This window comes from Vombatus ursinus, unplaced genomic scaffold (genome assembly GCF_900497805.2).
Source record: "Vombatus ursinus unplaced genomic scaffold, bare-nosed wombat genome assembly UNPS02005286.1, whole genome shotgun sequence".
NCBI lineage: Eukaryota > Metazoa > Chordata > Mammalia > Diprotodontia > Vombatidae > Vombatus > Vombatus ursinus.
The window spans coordinates 8,608,527-8,627,581 of record NW_020945064.1 but is presented as its reverse complement, the minus strand read 5'-3'; the positions used below and the strand labels follow the sequence as shown (position 1 = coordinate 8,627,581).

Below are 19,055 nucleotides of genomic sequence, written 5' to 3'. Positions count from 1 at the left end.
CAGGATGCTTTCTTTAATTAACTAACTAGCGTCTACAACATGCTTTCAGATCCTCCGATGACAGCTGATGCTCAGAGTTCATGTAGGGACAGACACCAGCCTCCCTATCCTTTTAGCGCCACTAGCACAGCCTGTCCACATGCTTTGGCTTTGGTTTGGGTTTTTCCCTTTTTCTTTTTTTTCCATTGGCAAGATGTTGCCAAGAACTCTATTGTTTGAGGGTCTCACTGATGACTCGGTCCAAAGCCCCATCCCTCCCGAGGCCGTCCGTCCCGGCTTCCTGTCTCTCCCTACTCCTTCGGGTCCTCCCCTACCTCTCCCTCCCCAGCCCTTTCTGGCTCTCTTGGCTACAGCAGACGGAACATGTCTGTCTGGGGTGCTTGCTGCTGATAATGGGCAGAGTTTGGCTGGCTGTAAGTGCTACAAAACTGACTCCTATCCCCTACGCCCCTGGCAACTCCAGTCTCCCAAGGCCTGATACCCAGCAGGGGCTGGGGCTTGCTGGCCCCCTTTCCTAACCGCTGGGGTTGGGTGGGAGGAGAAGGGGCCGGCACAGGAGCAAGAACTAGAACAAAGCCTCCCACTTGGACTGCAAAGGGGGGATTTTGCTGTAGTTATCTGACAAACACTGAAGTGCCAGTAAATGCTAATAAGGGAGGCGCTTTGATCAGGACCAGAGGCAAAGACATAGGCCCTGTCCAAGAAGCTTACAGAGGCTTCAGCAAACAGTAGCTGGCTTGCTAGAAATTGGTCCCCACCAAATCCTAAGGAAGTTTGCTATTTAAAGGGATTAAAACATAAGGAACCCTTTTTATAAAGTGAATGACTGTCCCCACATTTGTGCAAGTCTGGATAAAAGCAAGTTAGCAGAGAAGCTAAGGCCCATGACAGTCTGATAAGAGAACTGGACAAGAACAATCCAGATGAAGGTGCTCTGCAGTCTGGGTATTCTCTTGAGGGCCCCGCCACATGCACCATCCAACAAATAGCACCCGTTGTTGAAGTCTGGTTAGAGGCTGGGAGGAGTGTGGGTCATGACAGTTAAGCTCAATCACTCCTTATTGATTATACCACGTGGAAACCAGCGGCCTACGCCTAGTTGGAGAGCTGGCTTCTCCTTCTGGCTCTGCCACTAATCAGCAATGAGATGCTTCTCTGGGCTTTTGCATCTATAAAAAGGGAGTTAGAATTGCAATTCTAAATCAACCACTTATTAAGTCTCCACTATATGCTCCAGGAGCAATGTTAGGTTTGGGAGACAGCACAAAAAATGAACAGCTGCTGCCCTTGTGAAGTTTGTATTCTATGAGACAGAAAAAATGGACATACAGTAAGTGTGTGTGTGTGTGTGTGTGTGTGTGTGTGTGATACAGACACATACAAGGTAGTTCTGGGAGGAAGGGCTCTAGCAGCTAAGGGAGGAGGTCTTCATGTAGAAGAAAGGGCTTGATTTCCATCAAGTTCAGGGATCCTATAAGGCAGAGATGAGGAGGAGATGCCTTCTAAGTTAGCATAAAGGCATGGCAATAGGAAACAGCCAGAGGCCAGTACAGCAAGAGCAGAACTCAGGGAGGGTAAAGAGCTGGAGAGAAAGGTGACCGCCACTGCTGAGCAAGAGAGCTAGTTACCTCTGCAATGATGCCTTACAGAAAACTCTACAAATTTTCATAATGCTAAATTATAGGATCAGCTCCCCCTCCTAATGCCATGATTCCCCTGGCTCTGGCCCAGTTCCTCAGCATTTTTGTTTCTTAGGACTCAACACATACTGCGTCTGCCCAAGCAGACAAGTGAGACAAGGTGTGGGGGGCATGGCAGGAGTTTCCCCCGGCCTGTTTCCTTCTTTGCAAAATGAGAGGGAGGGGCAAAAAGATTTCTCAAGTCCTTTCCAATTTTAATGTTAGAATGAGAGTTCTTAGGACTCCTAACATAGGCTCTACCCTTGAGGAATTTAGAATAACCACCAGCATTTATACAGAGCTTTAAGGTTTGCAAAATGCTTTACAAATATCTCATTTTACCCTTAGAACAACCCTGGGAGGTAGGTGGTGTTATTATCCTCATTTAACAGTTGAGGAAACTGAGGCAAACAGAGGTTAAGGGACTTGCCCAGGGTCACGTGGCTAGGAAATACCCGAGGTCAATCTGAAGTCCAAGCCTGGTGCTCTACCCACTGTACCACCCAGCTGCCTGACCAAAAGCTCTATTATCCTTTCTTTCTTCTACTTATCCTGTTTCTCTCATTAAATTGAAGTTGTCTTAAGGACTTTAATTTCTTTTGCATGGTACCTAGTCCAGGTAGCAGCATATACCGAGCGCCCACTATTTATTTAGAAATATTTTGTCCACTATCTTATTCAGAAATAGTGGATATCTGTCTTTAGGAATAAGGAGAATGAGGGGGGTCCAGAGGGCCTGAATTTACACCCCTCCCTACTAAGGCCATCTGCCTGATCACCCCTAGGCCACGGCTGCCTTTGCAGTCTGTGGTGAGCTCCCTCCAGGCCAGTGGCACCTTGGCTTACAAGTGGCAATAGGCAAGCTGGGCAGTTTCCCTACTGCAAGATTAACTAAAAATAAACACATTAAGATAAAGGCGGGGGGGGTGTATGCAGCCAGATTTGCCTCTCCTAAGCAGCCAGAGTTCTTTCTACCTACTTTACTAATTAAAAACTCTTGACGTGCATTTGTTTGCTGCTCAGCTCACACCTACCTGACAATAATGCATGTTTTGGTCTTTTCCCGAATGTGTAATTGGCACTAATGATTAAACAGAGGTTATCCCAAAGTAGCCCAATGCCAAATCCAGAAGGCAGCTGGCTACCTACAGGCCTGGGGTTTTCCTCTTGGCCCATTAGGGCATTTCTCAGCAATGACTTAGGGACCACAGTTTTCCACATTTGTAGTCACTTTTCTCAGGGTGAGTCTCTGAACAATGAAATCTGACAGGCTGAGAAAAAAGCAAATGCTCCCCCCCACCCACTCCATGCAGCACACCCCTAACAAAAAAGTCAGTCAAGTTTCCCCTTCTTCTTCCCCTTAGGACAGCCATTTGAGTCCTAAACCCTGTGGTTTCCATCAGGATGATTCTCCAAACTCTAAAGGTTCTTCACTTCACCAGGGTTGGTGGGTGAAAAAAAAAACTAATGGAGGAATGAAACTGATACAAAAGGCTCCTTCTGATGGGGACCCTGGAGACCTAGGGAGCCCCTTCCTTTTACCTATGAGGAAGCTGAGAGGCATACTTCCTCACCCTGCTATAGCTGCGGCTTCCCAAGAGAAATGGGATTTCCTCATTTGGATGGCTCATCGAGGGTCCCGCACCCTCATGGATGAGGAGCTGGAGGCTGTAAGTCCATGAAGTGAATGACTCTTGAACAGCTGCCTATGGCCGGGAGAAATCGGGCTGAGAAGACAAAAGGCAATCTGTGCGACGCCGTGAGGGCTCTCTCTCTGCCTGCTCTCTACAGGACTAAGGGGAACACACAATGGCTACACTTGTTCCACCCTCTAATTGTCGGTGGCTTTTTCTAACCTTCATTACAAACCCAAGACTTCTCCAGGATCAGTCTGAAATTAGAACAGTCTTGTTCACTTAATGCTTTAATTCAGGCAGCCTCTCCCCCAGCAGCCCTGAGCCCGCCATCTCGCTACTCCTTTGCTCCTGACGTTCTCTCTCAGTGCATCTGACAGCCACAGGGCACCAGTGGGCCAGAAAACGGGGGAGGCAACAGTCCAACTTTCCATCTCTTTGATCTAATCTGGGGGCTCCACACAAGTGAGGCATGTGATTTTCTGAAAAGTTATTATTCCAGATGCTGTACTAACACAAAATACGGCAGATCAAAAAGGAACCAGTCAGAATGTGTCCAGCCCCCATCCCTAAAGCTCAATCACAAGTCTTCCCACTGTGGGTCTTTTTCATGTGTGCCTGAAACAAGAGGCCATGTGACCTTGCTGCTTGGGGTCACATTCTCACTCTCCCAGAGTATTCAGCCTTCTCTCAAAAAAGGGCAAGAAACAGTCCCACATACACTGTATAGGCTGCCAGACAATTGTTCTGCCAGCGAATCTTTGAAAGAAAGAACAGTATACAGCCCAGGCTTGTTTTCAGACCCTCCTTAAAAAAAGCTCCGTCCCTTCCCTGCCAAAAAGGATTAGATGGTATGTATTATTAAAGTACGATAGCTATATTAACCCAGAGTGAGCAGATGCCTTGAACTGCAATGCTCCTGGCTCAAGTCTGCCACTGGCCTGGTCTGACTTTGTTCTGAGACACCTGCAAGATGGCACACACTGCTCCCAGGGTCAGTCAGACACCATGAGCAGTTCCATGGGAGGATTCCAGGACCAGGCAGCTTTGATGACAAACTTTGTTTGGCGGCTGGAAGTCAGATTCAGTCACATGCTTATTTCCCCACCCCCAAGCCTTTACTTAAACAAGTCCTTCGGTACACTGCCATTCAGTAGAGGGTTCAATGTGCTTTTCCCATTCCATCCTAAGTCCCTGCAGAGAATCCTTCAGCAGCACTGCCACAGGAATAATTGGCATGGCCTACTTTCTTTGACAATGAAATCATTCTTAAGGCTCAGATCCTATACCCAAAGAGGCTTTCCTGGCCAACAGACACCAACCTTTCAGTTTCTCCCTACCGATGCGGCTTTGGGATTCTCCTAACTCCTCTGGCTCCATATCCCACTGCTATACTAGAGACGCAGATACTAGGTTCTATTCAATGCGACTCTTCACCACATTGTGCTCTCTAACTGGTGATAGGACTGAGTCTTTCCTCCCCTCGCAATGTTACCAGCTCCTCCAGGATAGGGACTTCAATAGAAGAGCTTTGCTCAGGAAAACTCACCGTCACCAAACAGGTGCCAGTCAAGAGTGGACAATGGGAGAGGAGCAGAGCCAATTCCATAGAAAGCTCTGGCCTTGGTTTCAGGGCTCCTGAGGCAGAGTTTGTACGGGAACATGGGCAAGTCCCTCTCTTCGAGCCTTGGAAGAAGCTGACTGGACCAAATGATACAAAGGCAAGTAATGCTCTGAGAAGCTGCCATCCTTTGTGAAGGCAACCAGCAGTTTTGCTTTGAGGTTGAAGCCTGCCTCCTTCCTAGCCTAGAAGCTACTGCTGGAAAGAACAGAGGCCTTGGTTTCTAGCCCTAGGGCCACCTGTAATTCACCATGCTACACTTAAAGTTATTTCTGTTCCACTAGAAATATTTGGGAAGAACCATCTGGCTTCTCCACAGGTCAGGGAAGAAGGCCTCTATAGTATCGACGTGAAGTCAAGAAATGTTCCTCTTTGCTTGATACTGATGAGGTGGATGATGGTAGTCAGGTCACTTCATCTCTGGTCTGCGTTTACTCATCTGAAATGAAGCTACCTTCCAATTCTAAACCCCAGAATCTTGTGAGACTTAGTTATGATACCATAACTCTTTATTTCCCACTCTCTGGAACTTAGGACTGGACTAGACACATCTCCAAATTCTCCTTCCTGCCCTAACACTCCAAAATTGTTTATAATCAGTTGGGGATAGATATCATAGATAAAGGCCTTCTTTAATTGGAAAACTTCAAAGCTTTCCTAAAGATGTCAAAACTGAGATGTAAGACTATGGCATCACTGGTTTAAAGCTGGAAGAAACCTCAGAGATGAAATGAAACACAGCTCCATCTCTCAGTGATGGAAGACTCACATTTGCACAATTCTCACCAAACATCTCTAGGGGTCAGAGCCATGGGTATGAGTCTAGAAATTCATTCCCAAGGATGGAGACAGCTGACATTGAGCTCCCTAATCGTGGGGACAAAACAGAGGATTTGGTTCATTAATAACAAATTTCTACTGTGTATGGATCTCAAAGAGAACAGGCTTGAAAAGGTAGCCTTCCCATCTTCCAGAAGCAACAAAGCAGCCAGTGGAAATCTCTTAGTTCTGTTGATGGTCCATGTAAATACAAACTTGGGAGGTGGGGGCACTAACCCAGAAAGAGAGGGCAGAAGCAAGAAATGAGAAGACCAATACCAAGAAAAGCTATTGAACTTCACTCACCCACGAAACAAAATGTCATGGGAACCAAGCACCCTCTTCCACTTCCCCTGCAGTTCAAGGCGGCCAAATTATTGGAGAAGTATGTTCAGCTTGGCACGTGTTTTTCTACAACAATGGTTATTAGCCAATGGTCAGGTTCAGTGAGCCCAGGGGCCATGATTGCTCCTCCTGTGATAGGCCCCTTTGTTCTAAAATCAAACCAGGACTGAACAACACACATACACAAAAAACTATAACCAACCAAATTCTGCCTCCCCTGCATGGGAACAGAATTCCGCATAGCATCTACTCTCACCCACATACTTACAAGGCAAAAGAGCTCCTAGACAAAAGCCCTCCCTCCAGTCATCTCTTGTTCCCTAAATCAGCTGTCCTAGATATCAATCGCAGAAAGGCTGGCAAAAGGCCCAGCTGGCACACTGCCACTGGACTGCAGAAGAAGAGCATCCATGGAAGTACTCTTTACTGCAAAGACTCAAGGGTAAACCCTGGGAAACTATCACCTAGGACCTCCAGTTTATGAGCAGGAGGCTATAGAACGTTCACAGAAAAGGTTAAAGAAATGAACCATAGACAGTCATCCTCCACTAGCTTCAAATGGGGGTAAAAAGGGTGCCACAACCCTTGAAGATAGTCTTCAGTCATTAGAAGGGAAGTCAGAATGGCTGATGTTGTATTACTATTATAATGAATCACACCTTCACAGAACTGAGTGAGAAGAAACTTGAAGGGGCCACTTTATTTTGAAGCTGAGGAATTGGATCTGGAAGATTCCCAGGCCCTGGCTGAGGTCACAGGTCCTTCTGCTATCTCCATGAAGATGGTGCCTTGGAATAAAACCCAGCCAAACAACTGAGGTGCTCCAGAACCTCCTATCTCCCCAAACGGAATTCCCTGTTCCAGGCACACTAGTCTATTCTTCATGCAAAAGAATTAAACAAAATGATGAAATAAAAGGCCTCTCGGGTAAGAAAGGGAGTAACTGTCCTTTTTTTTGTAAGTACATAACACGGAATTTCACAAACAGGTTAGTTTGTTCTAAAAAACACAAACAAAGCCAGGCAGCACAACCAGTCCATTTGTCATCTGGGAGGACCCTGATCAGAGAGAGGAGTGTCTGTCCCTAGGCCATGGCTCCACACTATCTGTGGCCCCTTAGATATGGACACTGGGGGGCCTGCTGTGCCTCCCACTATGCAGCCACCAAGAGACAATTCAGAGAAGCATTCAAATTATGCTTGGCTAAAGATGCCATAAGGAAGAAAGATGAACTGACATCAGCGTCCCCCAGGAAAACTCTGGCTCGGCCTGGACTGAAGACTCCTAGGATTCACAGACCTGTGCACAGGGGAAGAGAGATGAGCTCTCCAGAACCAAGGTGAAGGCAAGGGTTTTAAGGCTCTTTTCAGTTTACTAAAAGGAAGGAGGCCAAGTGGAAAAGGAAGGTTCAGGCCCAGAGATGGTAACACTGTAGGTCAAATTCTTCTATGTGCAAGGTGTAGTTAACAAATCACATCTGATCAAAATACAACAAAGATATTTATTTCACTCTGCCTGGGGTGGATTTTGGATTCTCTAGCTGGTTATCATCACAATGATCAAATTAGATTGACACAGGAATTCAGCTTGTGAAGGGAGAGCGAGTTCAACAAGCAATATGGGGAGTATACAAAATGCAAAGAATGGAGAAAGAGGGGCAGAACTTGCAAAAACTGGGGCAGAAGGTGTTTCAGAAATCTTTGAAGGAGGAATTCTACAGAAACAGCAATTTTTCCAAAAGGTCGGGCAAGAATTAAGATGGGAAAGGAGAGAAGCATGGCAGTCTTCTCTACAAAAACATATGCACTTGAATTGAATAAAATTCTTTTCCATCGAAGTTTTCACCTGGTGTTGATCGGATCACAGCAGATAACAAGTCAACGCAAACTGACTCTTCACAGAACTCTTCAGACCAACATTTCCAGAAGTATAGAGAGTTGGGTTAGACCAATGGACTTTCCTTCAAGTACAGAAGTGCATTCAGGTGGTATCTACTAAAGATGTCATTAAACAAAGGCAGGAAGCATGGTGCATTTCAAGTGAGTTGAGAAGATGAGTCTGAATCTCATTTCAGAGACTTACTAGATGCATGACCCTGGGGTTAGCCATCCTCAGCCTCAGAGCTCTGTCCATCTATGACAACAGTCACGTCAGATGATGACCATCATTGGCTCTCCGCTCCCTGATAGCACTTAATCCTCAAAGTCCATAACCAGCCCCAACCACCTGGACATTTCCAGCTTCTTTTACCAAGAAATAAGAGTCAGGAGTACAAAAACCCATAGCCATTATCACTAGCTGTGACCACCCACAAATCTATTCACTTCTCTCAATCTCATCTGGAAAAGAAGAGGTTGGACTCAGATAGCCTCTATGGTCCCTTTCTGTTTTGTCTTTTTGGGGAGGCAATTGGGGTTAAGTGACTTGCCCAGGGTCACACAGCTAGTAAGTGTCTGAGGCCAAATTTGAACTCAGGTCCTCCTGACTCTGGGATTGGTGCTCTATCCACAGCACTACCTAGCAGCCCCTATAGTCCCTTTCTTAGGCTCCCATGTTATGGGGAAATACTTACCCTACCTACCTCACTGCCCATGTTTGGACAAAAGTGCTTTATAAACCTTAAATCATAAATAATTTAAAGTCTAAACTAAAGCAGAGTTATTGTTATCACTGTGATCTATAAAATGAAAGGTTTGGACTGGGTCACAAAGTCCTTTGCCGCAATGTCCTCCCTTCTCCTTAATCCCTATTTGAATCATACTTGTTCTGCAAGATCAACTACTCCATAAAGCCCTGTGACCAGCCCAGTGATCTTGCTTTCTTCTGAGTTACCATCCCCCGTACACACTCTTGGCCCGTAGCATGGGCTGCTAGTGTGCGTGTGCCTGGCCTGTCCAGTTGGGACTGCAGGACTGGAATGTCTACCTTCAACTGACCAACAAATAGCCATATGCCAAGTGCCTTGGCAGCCTGGCATTTCAAGCCTTCCTCATCTCACATCACTGCCTTTCGTGCACTGGGTTCTCATCTCCAACAAGAAATCCTCCTTTTCTGATCCTGGGAAGAAGCTGAAAGGGTTTTCTTAGAGCATCATCTGGAAGCCTGTCACCACCACCATCAACTTTTATCAGACTTCTCTGTGTACATGCTGTACTCCTCACTAGGAGTCAGCTCCTCTAGAGCGCAAACCATGTCATCTTCACCACCACCCCACCAAAATAAAACTCAGGACATGGCTTTATAGTCAGTTTTAAAAATATTTGTTTGAATTTGAATTCTGACCACATTCATGCCCTCATCTATGCTTTACTGCTTCCAAAGGAAGGGCAACATTGTAGATATCTACTCATGAAAAGGAGTCTTCATTTTTTAAAGAGGGGCTCTGTCCTATGGGACAGCTGTCATGGAGGGGCCAAGGGGAGAGGGGTACATATGATACTGTGGAGATGTAAGAAAAAGAAAAGATCAATAAATAAAAGCAAGGCTATACTTACCCTTTCCAATTTGAATGAAGCCAAGGAGAATGATCAAGGCCAAAGCCAACAGTTTTGCTGCAGCAAACGCATCCTGGACCCGAGTGGCAGCCTTCACGCTGTAACAATTCACCGCTGTGAGTAACACTGGGGAGGGGGAGGATAGAAACAAAAAAAGATTAGTTTCCATCGCAGCAATAACAAAGTCTCTGGTGTAAAGAAAACACACAGTAAAAACCAGCCCGCCCCCCCAACTGTGGTGCCGGCATTCAGTGGCCACTGGGCACAGAACACCTCAAAGCAGCGGTGTCCATAATCCTGGCCTCGTGACCCCTCCACAGACGCTGGGTTTTATTCTTGCCTCACTCCCTGTCTCCATCCCTGCAGCCAACAGCCTCATAAGGCCCTCCCAACTTTTCCTGGAGCCACTGCTGACTGCCCGCTCCAAGCCAGGAGCCAGGCCCTCCTGCCCAGGCCTGCGTCTCTGCTCAGAGCACTGCTAGCACAGGCCCAAAGTGGGGCCAAGTCTAGTAGGAACCAAGAGCAGAGGGCTAAGTAAATGAAGCTCGGCATATACACTGGGGCTGGAGGGAAAAAAGGGGAAGACCACAGTAAGCACAGCTGCCTGGCATGGGTGGGCTCATGATAATGACCATAGAGAAGGCCAAGCTGCACAACCTCAAAGATGAATCATCTTTGGACAGAAAAAGTCACAACCCAGACGGTTACTTGGGAGTTGAAATCCAAGATAAATAGGGAGATAGTAAGAGAACACAGCATGCTGTCCGGAGCCTGATGAACCCTAAAGGTACTGAAAGAACCATCCAGATGGGATTGCTAAGGCACTGTCAGTGACCTCAGGAAGATCAGAGAGAGTGGGACAGGCCCTACAGGATTGGGAAAGGGGAGACATCCCAAATGTTAAAAAAGGGAAGAGATAGGCATCTGCCAACTCCACTGGTCAGTGAACTTGGCTTCACTGTCCAGCCAAATTCTAGAACTATTAAAAAAAAGAGTTAGCCAACATCTAGTGAAGGATGGCATGATTACAAAGAACCACATGGCTACACCAAGAGACTGTCATGGTGGGCTAACCTCACTCTCCCTGTTGTGGTGGTTATTCAGATGCATACTTGCATATAGCAAATGCTTATCAAATCTGAAGCTGGAGGGCAGGGGGAGAGAAGGAGAGAAAGAGAGAGAGAGAGAAGTAGAGAGAAGAGAGAGGAGAAAGAAGAGAGAGAGAAAGGAGAGAGAGGGAGAGAGAGAGGAGGGGGAGAGAGAGAAGTGGGGAGAGAGAAGGGGGGAGAGAGAGGAGGGAGAGGGGGGAGAGAGAAGGGGGGAGAGAGGGAGGGAGGGAGATAGGGAGGGAGGGAGAGAAGAAAGAGGAGAGAGAGAGGGAGACAGAGGGAAGAGAGAGAAAGAGAGAGAGGAGAGAAGGGGGAGGGAGGGAGAGGGAGAGAGAGAGAGACAGAATGTTATGATTTTAAACAACAGAGCCTTACTTCAAAAAGACTTTGCCCCATTATAAGAAAAAGCCAAATTTAGTATGAAATTCACTATGAATAAATGTAAAAAATTCTCAACACTTGTGTTCAAAAAATTCAAGATAAGAGAGGCATGAGCAGAAAGTTTGAGAAAGATCTGGGGATTTTAGTAGATTGTAAACTTAATATAAATCTATGAATATGATACAGCAGGCAAAAAAAAGCTTTTTTTATTCCTTTTTCTTTTGTTTTTTTAAAAATATATTCTTTGGAATGGCTCTCATAGGGGGTGGGAAAGAGGGACAAAGATAGAAATTTAGGTGGCACAAAGAAAACAATTTTTAAAATTATTTTTAAATTGACTTCCCCTCAAGTCATCATGTGATGTCTCCCCCCTCTTACTAGCTATGCTTTTTTACTTAAAGGTAAACTCAGGCTTCCAAGCACATCATTCTACTCAAAACTCTCTTCTCCCAACTTGCTGATTTGTATAGCTTCCAAACGATACCATTTTCCCATTCTTTGTCCTCACTGGCCTCCCTGCATCTTCCGCTGATGACAGCTTTCTTCTCTCCTAAGACATACTCTCCAAGTCCGTGGCACTGTTCTCTTGGTTCTATCTGTATAAAGTCTCCACTGCTGGGTCACCAGTCACTAACCAGAGGTGTACCAGAATGACACTGGAGCAGTCTTCCATGTCCTTCTCCGGCTCATTTTACATATGAGGAAACTGAGGCAAACAGGGTTAAGTGACTTACCCAGGGTCACACAGCTAGCAAGTGTCTGAGACCAAATTTTAATTCAGAAATATGAGTCTTCCTGACTCCAGGCCCAGCACTCTATCCACTGTACCACCTAGCTGTCAAGGCCATCACACCACTTCAGACTCTCATCACCTTGCCCATAGTCTTCCTGTTTCCAGTCTGTACCCTCTCTACTCTAACCCTACCCAGCTACAAATCTAAGCTTCCCAAGGCACAGACAGGTCTGACCATATTTCCCTGTTTCAAAGCCTTCAATGGTTTCCCTATTGCCTCTAGGATAAAATCCAAACTCCTGTGCCAGTGCCAACCTATGTTTCCAGCTTTATTTCACATCACTCTCCTTCACCCACTCTACATTCCAGCCAAATGGGGTTCTTAGCTGTTGGAAGAACTAAACATTCCATCTTCTGCCTCCAGGAGTCTGCAGAGAGCCCCCTACTGCCCCCCTTACGCCTCCCCACATGCCTAAAACACATTCTTCCTCTCTGCCTCAAAAATTCTGTTGTCTGGGCCTCAGCTCAGGTAACTCCAATCCTGCGACGGCTCCACACCATCCCACTCCCCTCTGTGCCCAGAAATCAGTGCTCTATCCCTTCTAAAAGTCTCTACGGATCCCAATTAGAATGCAGCCTGCTGTGGTCAAAGATTATTTTGGTTCCTTTTCTGTATCTCACCGTACATAGAAGTGTCACGTCACGTAAAGAGTGAACACAGTTCATGGTTATTTTGAAATAAGCGCTTGTTAAAGTAGCTTAAGGTCACACAGGTACTAAGTATTGGAGTCTTTGTTAGACAATTTCCCTAATACAAGAGACTCCTTTTCCTCCAAATGCTCTTTTGAGAAGTCAGGACCCAAACCTAGGTTTTCTCCTTCCAAATCCAATACTCTTTCCACCACGCCACACGAACCTCCCTTCAAAGTAAAAAGCCTTCCGACTATACAAACAGTATAGAGTGCAGTACGACATTCCTATGGATCTGTCCCTCGTCAAGTACAGCCCACACTTGTAGGTCGGAACCTGATCTGCAGAGCACGAGGGCTCTTAGCCACCTCCCACAAGTGGTGCTAAGAAGAGGAGAAGGAAAAAAAAACAAACTACTTAAATTGTTCAAAAGTGTAAAAGAGATCCATCTCCTCTGTCCCAGAAGGAAGCCCAGGTCTCCTGTCCGGGCGGCCCCCTCAGGGTGGTTCCCATCTCTCCTCACACATTCCTGGGCTCCCTCTGCTCATTCAGTCACAGCGTCTGTCAGGATGTAACAAAATACCGGGGTCAAGCTCTCCATACCTTCGAGGAAATGGAGCTTTCACATTTGGGTGGAGTGACAAGCTCTGGCCGAGTTCTGCTCAGCTATGCTATTAACCAGCAACAGAGAAGAGAAGTGAGAGGGAAGGAGAAAGGCTGGAAGGGAAAGAAATCTCCCTTAGGCTTCTACCTCAAAAGACTCTTTGATGCTTCTTTAAAAAAAAAAAAATGCTTTGCTGTGTTTTTCTTCTGCCCGAGTGTGGAGTTAGATCACCACACTAGTGTCATTTCTTCTCACCAGTAAGGGGGATGAGGACAATTTCAGTAACATTTCTAGACATGAAGATTCTGAGAAAAGAAAGTGAGACTCTTTTTCCAGACTGAGTGAGGGTGTGTGTTGGGGTGGACTCCCCTAGAGACTGTCTCAAATTTCCCTAAGTATTCTACTCAGGAAATGCACTCAGTGATTCACAGGGCAAGAGAGTGGGAATATTGCATCATTCATTCATACTGCCTCTATAGTATGTCTGGACCCCTGGAAACTACAAGTCCCAGAATTCAGTGGAACAGCACAACAGATTCAGTGGGGGCTGCCCTCTAAAGACTGACCCCAAGCCCATACTTCTAGATAAAATGTGGCTACAAATTCTGACAGCTGGAGCATGAGATAAAACCTGAGTCATCGTGGACAGATAGCCAACTCCCCCAAGGTTATATGGAGATAAATGAACAAATTTGGACCGTGCTGCCTCTCTACTCCCCACCTATGCAATTTCAGAACTTTTTTTTTTAAATAAAAAACTCCTTATCCACATCCTGTTTCATGAAAATAGATAGAAAGTGCCTCAGTTTTATCTGTCAAGGACTGCCTCATCACTTAAGTCAGAAGCAAAAAACTATCAAGCCCTGGCAGGAGCTGAGCCCAATCATCCTTAAAGCAAACAATCAGACAGCATAACAAGGAGCTGTCTACCTAATTTCTAGGAGTCATCCTGGAAAGGCCCCTGTTGGGATGGACATTCAACCTCCTCCTCATAGAGAAACAAACAACAACAACAACAAACAGGTGACCCCTTGCTCTGCCATTCAAGGAAGAACAGCCCCTGCCCTCAAGGTAACTGGCAATCACGGTGGCCTGGAACCCTGGGAGGGGGAACCCCACGCGTTGCCCCTACTCAGATGTCTGCTGCGTCCTTACCTCCCCATCACCAATCCAATGATAAGTCTATGGAGGATACTTCTCTCCAAACAGTCCCAAATCTTTGACTCCCCTAGGCAGCTTCTGTAGTTTCATTGGATGGAAAAGTACAACAGAATTAAGAACGTCTCTGTGCCAGATTGCCCAAAACACCAATTGTCAAAAACCTCATGCTCTTCTGAGCCTCCAGAAACATCTGAGGCACTGGTCCTGGGGCTTCCTTGGTCCCTGCCCCATGGCATCCTAACCTCTCAGACGGAACCGTTTCCTTTTCACTACATGAATGTGTTTATATTTCACTCGGGATCCCTGGTAAAAAGTGCTTCTCACTTTTCTATGCTCATGTTTATTTTCCAGCTAATGCAATGCTGTCTTGTTGGAATGAATGAATAAATTATAAAAACTAGTAAAGTACTCCCTATGCACCAAACTCTACATAAAATGAAAATCTGGACAGCCTCTGCCCTCAAGGGGCTTACATTCTAAGGGGGGAAACAGCACATAAGGGAGCAGTGTCCAGAGAGGGGGATGTTTCAGTCTGAAAAGTCAGGGGGACGGGGAGGGCAGTCACGGAGAGGACCAAGGGATGGAAAGGGGCGGGGAGGGGGGAGTGGTGTACACATATTTTTAAAGCAGATGAGCTGAAAAGATGGCTAGGACAAAGCAGGAAGCAGAGCTAGGGCCAGCCTGATATCCACATGAGTTTATGCTAACTCACAATGAGGGCTGGCTCGAAATCAGTGGGAAACCTGTATCTACCATGAGTCTGGGACAATCAGGTATGAGACTAGCAATACCTGGGTAGGGGTGCTGTTCAGACGAAGACCCCGAAGTTCAGTGGTTTGCCCAAGTCATTAGTAAAGGTCAGTAAAGGTGGTGCTTCTCCTCAGGCACCAGTGGGCTTTCCACTATTCCATCGACGACCTCCCCAAAAAGCAGAGCACTGTGGGGCACGTGAATGCTCAGCACAGAACACAGCTGGCCTACTGTCTGACTCAGCCCTGCCCAAGGCTACTATTTCAGGAAGGGAGAGACTCTCCACAAAGGAAGGACTTCCCAATTACTGGAGCGGCGAAAATGTCTCAGCCAGGTCACACGACACCATGCTGTCACAGCACTTGGTCAGATCATGCCAATGACACTTCTATTGTATTACCTCACTTAACCAGGTTCTAGGTACTGCCTCCTCACTTAGTGGGCATCTTGGTGTGCTTTTAGCAGTCTTCACTAGCACAAATGCGAATAAATGAATGTGGCAGGAGGGGAGGAAAGGGAAGGGGGTGCTAACTATTCTTCAATACATAAGAAGCCCCACTGAGAATCAAGTTGGAAGGGCCTTCTGTGTCCCCTCCCCTTCCTTTACAAAATAAATGGACAGTTCGCGAAGATAACAAAAACTAAGTGAGAAGACTCAATCACTGGCTTTGCTTCTCAAGCCCGACACGGGCCAAAGAGAGCCAGGCACCTGTGACCGGTTTGCCCCGGCCCAAACCAGCCTCCCTCTGCCAATCACTCCGGAGCAGAGAGCACGGTGGGATTTGACTTCCTTTCCCATGAACAGGAATGGCCGCAGGGTTTGGCTGATAATCAAGATAATACAAACGAATGCCTGATTTTACAAACTGCCCCTTTCGAAGCTCTTAATTACAGCTGCCCAACTGGCTGCCAAGTCGGCTCTCCCAGTCCCGAGGAATTTGATACATTCCAAAACGCATATGCTGGATGTCCCAAATTTTGTTATATGACCAGGGAGCATGAGATCCAAACTCTGGGGCCTGGCTTTGCTAATAAACAGCTGTGTGACCCTGATGAAGTCACTTCCCCTCTGTGGGCCTCAGTTTCCTTATCTGTAAAGGGAGAGGTTGGCCTAGACGATTTTTTATATTTTTTTTCCCTTGGGTGAGGCAATTGGGGTTAAGTGACTTGCCCAGAGTCACACAGCTAGTGAGTGTTATATGTCTTAGACCAGAGTTAAACCCAGGTTCTCCTGACTCCAGGGTCAGTGCTCTATCCACTGTGCCACCTAGCTGCCCCCTAGATGATTTTTTAAAAGATGTATCCTAGCTCTAAATCTTATGACCCTCATATTATTAACATCCTAGGCACCACATCTGGTCAAGTGAGACCCAAACCAGTATGATTTCCTCCTATTCCACTGCAATGCTCTCTCTGGCCAACACTTTTGAGCCTGGAATCCTTGCCCTGTTGTGTGTGAAGGTTTCCTAAGTTCAAGGATGAATGGACCCCCTCCCTCACCCCTTCTTCTGCTCACCATCTCTTCTATTGCTAACAGAAACCTTAGCACCTTAAATGATGTGTGTGGGTGTGGGGGGGGGAACCACACCCAATTTTAGAGGTGGAGATAATTAGAGACCAGGCCTCCTGCCCACAGTGGCCAGCATTCAATCTGGGGAACAATAAGGGAGTTGTTTCACTGGCCTGATCCAGGCTCCATACCACACCAAAGCAAGAGGCAAAAAAGAATCCCATCAAATGGTTCACCAGCACATCAGAGGCCCCAGAGTGCTCCTGGGGGGGCACAAGAGACAAAGAAAAAGGCCAGCACTAGACTCTTTGAAGGATGGTAAGATTTCAGTCAGTGAACCCTTTTTTCCTTCCTCTGGTATGGGGAATTATTAAAGGTGTATGTAGTTTAAAAAAACCACATTACAAAGCTGAAGCAAGCTGGTGAAGAAGGGAGAAATGAAGGCCCAAGCAGGGACTCTCTGGTTATTTTCAGGTATGTCAAATACAGACCTGCCATTCGCAGAACTCTAATTTTTTAAAATATTGGACAGCAAACTGTACAGAGACTATAAGGAGATGAGACATGGTCAAACGGCCATCAAGAGGCTCTCTGTCTTGGGAGACTGTGTCTTTTCCAGTTTGGTTTTTGGTGGGGCAGGCTGCAAACCCATGATTCTGAGGGATGAGCCTAGCCAGGGGATTCTGTGTCTGCTTCACTCCCTACCATTTCCATAGCTGTGACACCTGGGACAAGTCACTTCCCTTCAGTTTCCATCCCCGTGCCAGGTGAATGCCTAGCCCACTTGGGGTGCTTGGAGAGGAAGCATGGCAATGTCTTAGAAGGTCTAGGCTGAGCAAGATAAGGTAAAATGCTCACCAACCCTGAGAGGTTTTATTATCCCCACTTTACAGATGAGGAAAGTGAGGCTCAGGTGAATTGCTCTAGGTCACAGTTATTAAGAGCCAGAATTTGAATCCATCTCTCTAGCAATCTTTCTACCATACCACTACAATTTCTGCTCCTAAATGATTCAGAGATTTAATCCTATTTTCCACTTGTTTCAATTCACCTCCATGTGAGCTGACTTCCTGATCCTGAGCAAGAAGCAGCAGCCTGCAATTGAGAATGCAGTTTAAAGGAGTGAGTTTAGCCCAAAAGAGAAAAGGCACTCCAATTCCTGGAAAGGCTCCCTAAGGAAGAATGAAAGGCTTCTCAGTGTTTCAGTCACTTCTTTTCACTAACAGGTGATGACCTCAGCAGAGACCTAGGCTTGCAGACATGACCTTGAGTAAGGACTAGTTTCTTTACCTGTAAAGTGGGGCTAATTTCCTCCCAACCCACTTCACAAGGATGCTGAAGGACAAGATGAGAGGTTTACTGTGTATGTCTTTGGTAAACTAAAAGAAAAGCGAATGACTTCAGTTTGACATCTGAAAGCCTTCCCCAGTTTGGCTTTGGCCTGCCTCTGCAGCCTTTCCCATGGTGTCCACCCTACCACCCTGGCCTCCTGTGCTATTCCCTGAAACCCTCCCTCGGCATCTTTGCAGAAGCCATCCCTCAAGCCCGGGTGTTCCCCTTCTCACTTCTGCCTCTTGGGATCCCTAATGTCCGTCCTGGCTCAGCTTAGGACTCACTTAACTCTTTTTGAGGTTTACTCCTGGGCCCCATCTTTTCTGATTCACCTGGTTCTCAACCCTCCCTCTCACAGACTATCCTGCATTTACCTCTCTGGCTCCAGGTTGTTTCCACCCAGTAGAATATAAACTCTATGAGGGCAGGGCCTGGTTTTCATCTGGTCTTTGTAAATTCTTGTTGGATTGCCAGAGTCTGTCCCTCGGATATTTTAGTTAGTGTATCCCAAAGGTCTTAGTGCAGCTTCTGCATGACTGGCTCACTGGCCCTGTAAGCTTAACGAGCTGGAAACTGCCCTAAGACTTATGGGACATCCTGTACTTTGTGAATTCCTGGTCATCATTATTTAACCTTAAACCTTAAATAATACTCATATTCCTTTGAACCCAGAAGGGAGGCAAAGGCTGGAATGATGTTGAAACATGTTCTATTTCAAAATCTTCTATTATTGTAACCACAGTACTTTGAACTGCATTAGAACATACATCTATCAAGCAGTTAAGCCTAAAGGCGGTACCTAAAATGCACCTCCCACATTTCCCTTTTACCAGAGAGGCTTAGGAAACCATGAACTCTTCACAGGAATAGGTTGGCACATCAGTTATTTCATAACAATTCAGAGTATTTAGGCTGACAAGTAAAAAAGAATCCCGCTGGTCCAAATCCCTCATTTTACAGATGAGGTAACTGAGGCCCAGGGAGAGGAAATGATTTGTCCAATGTCAACATTAGGGGCTGATCCCCAGGCCCCTGCAAATGGCCTCTTAAGTGGGAGAAGAGAAAGAAGAATGAACAATAGAAGTCAACCCAAACCATGTAAAGATACAGGCTCTATCAGCCCTGGGAGAAAGCAACACCGCCCCAACACACACACACACACACACACACACACACACACACACACACACACA

General features: G+C 46.4%; 1 protein-coding gene across 1 annotated transcript in view; it reads right to left on the bottom strand.

The window, feature by feature from the left end:
• SLC7A5 (solute carrier family 7 member 5) overlaps positions 1-19,055 on the bottom strand; it is a 53,048-nt gene that overhangs the window by 20,441 nt on the left and 13,552 nt on the right. The window contains exon 2 of the mRNA XM_027847722.1: positions 9,593-9,718. Coding sequence (XP_027703523.1) covers positions 9,593-9,718 — 126 coding nt within the window. The remainder of the gene's footprint in view (positions 1-9,592; positions 9,719-19,055) is intronic.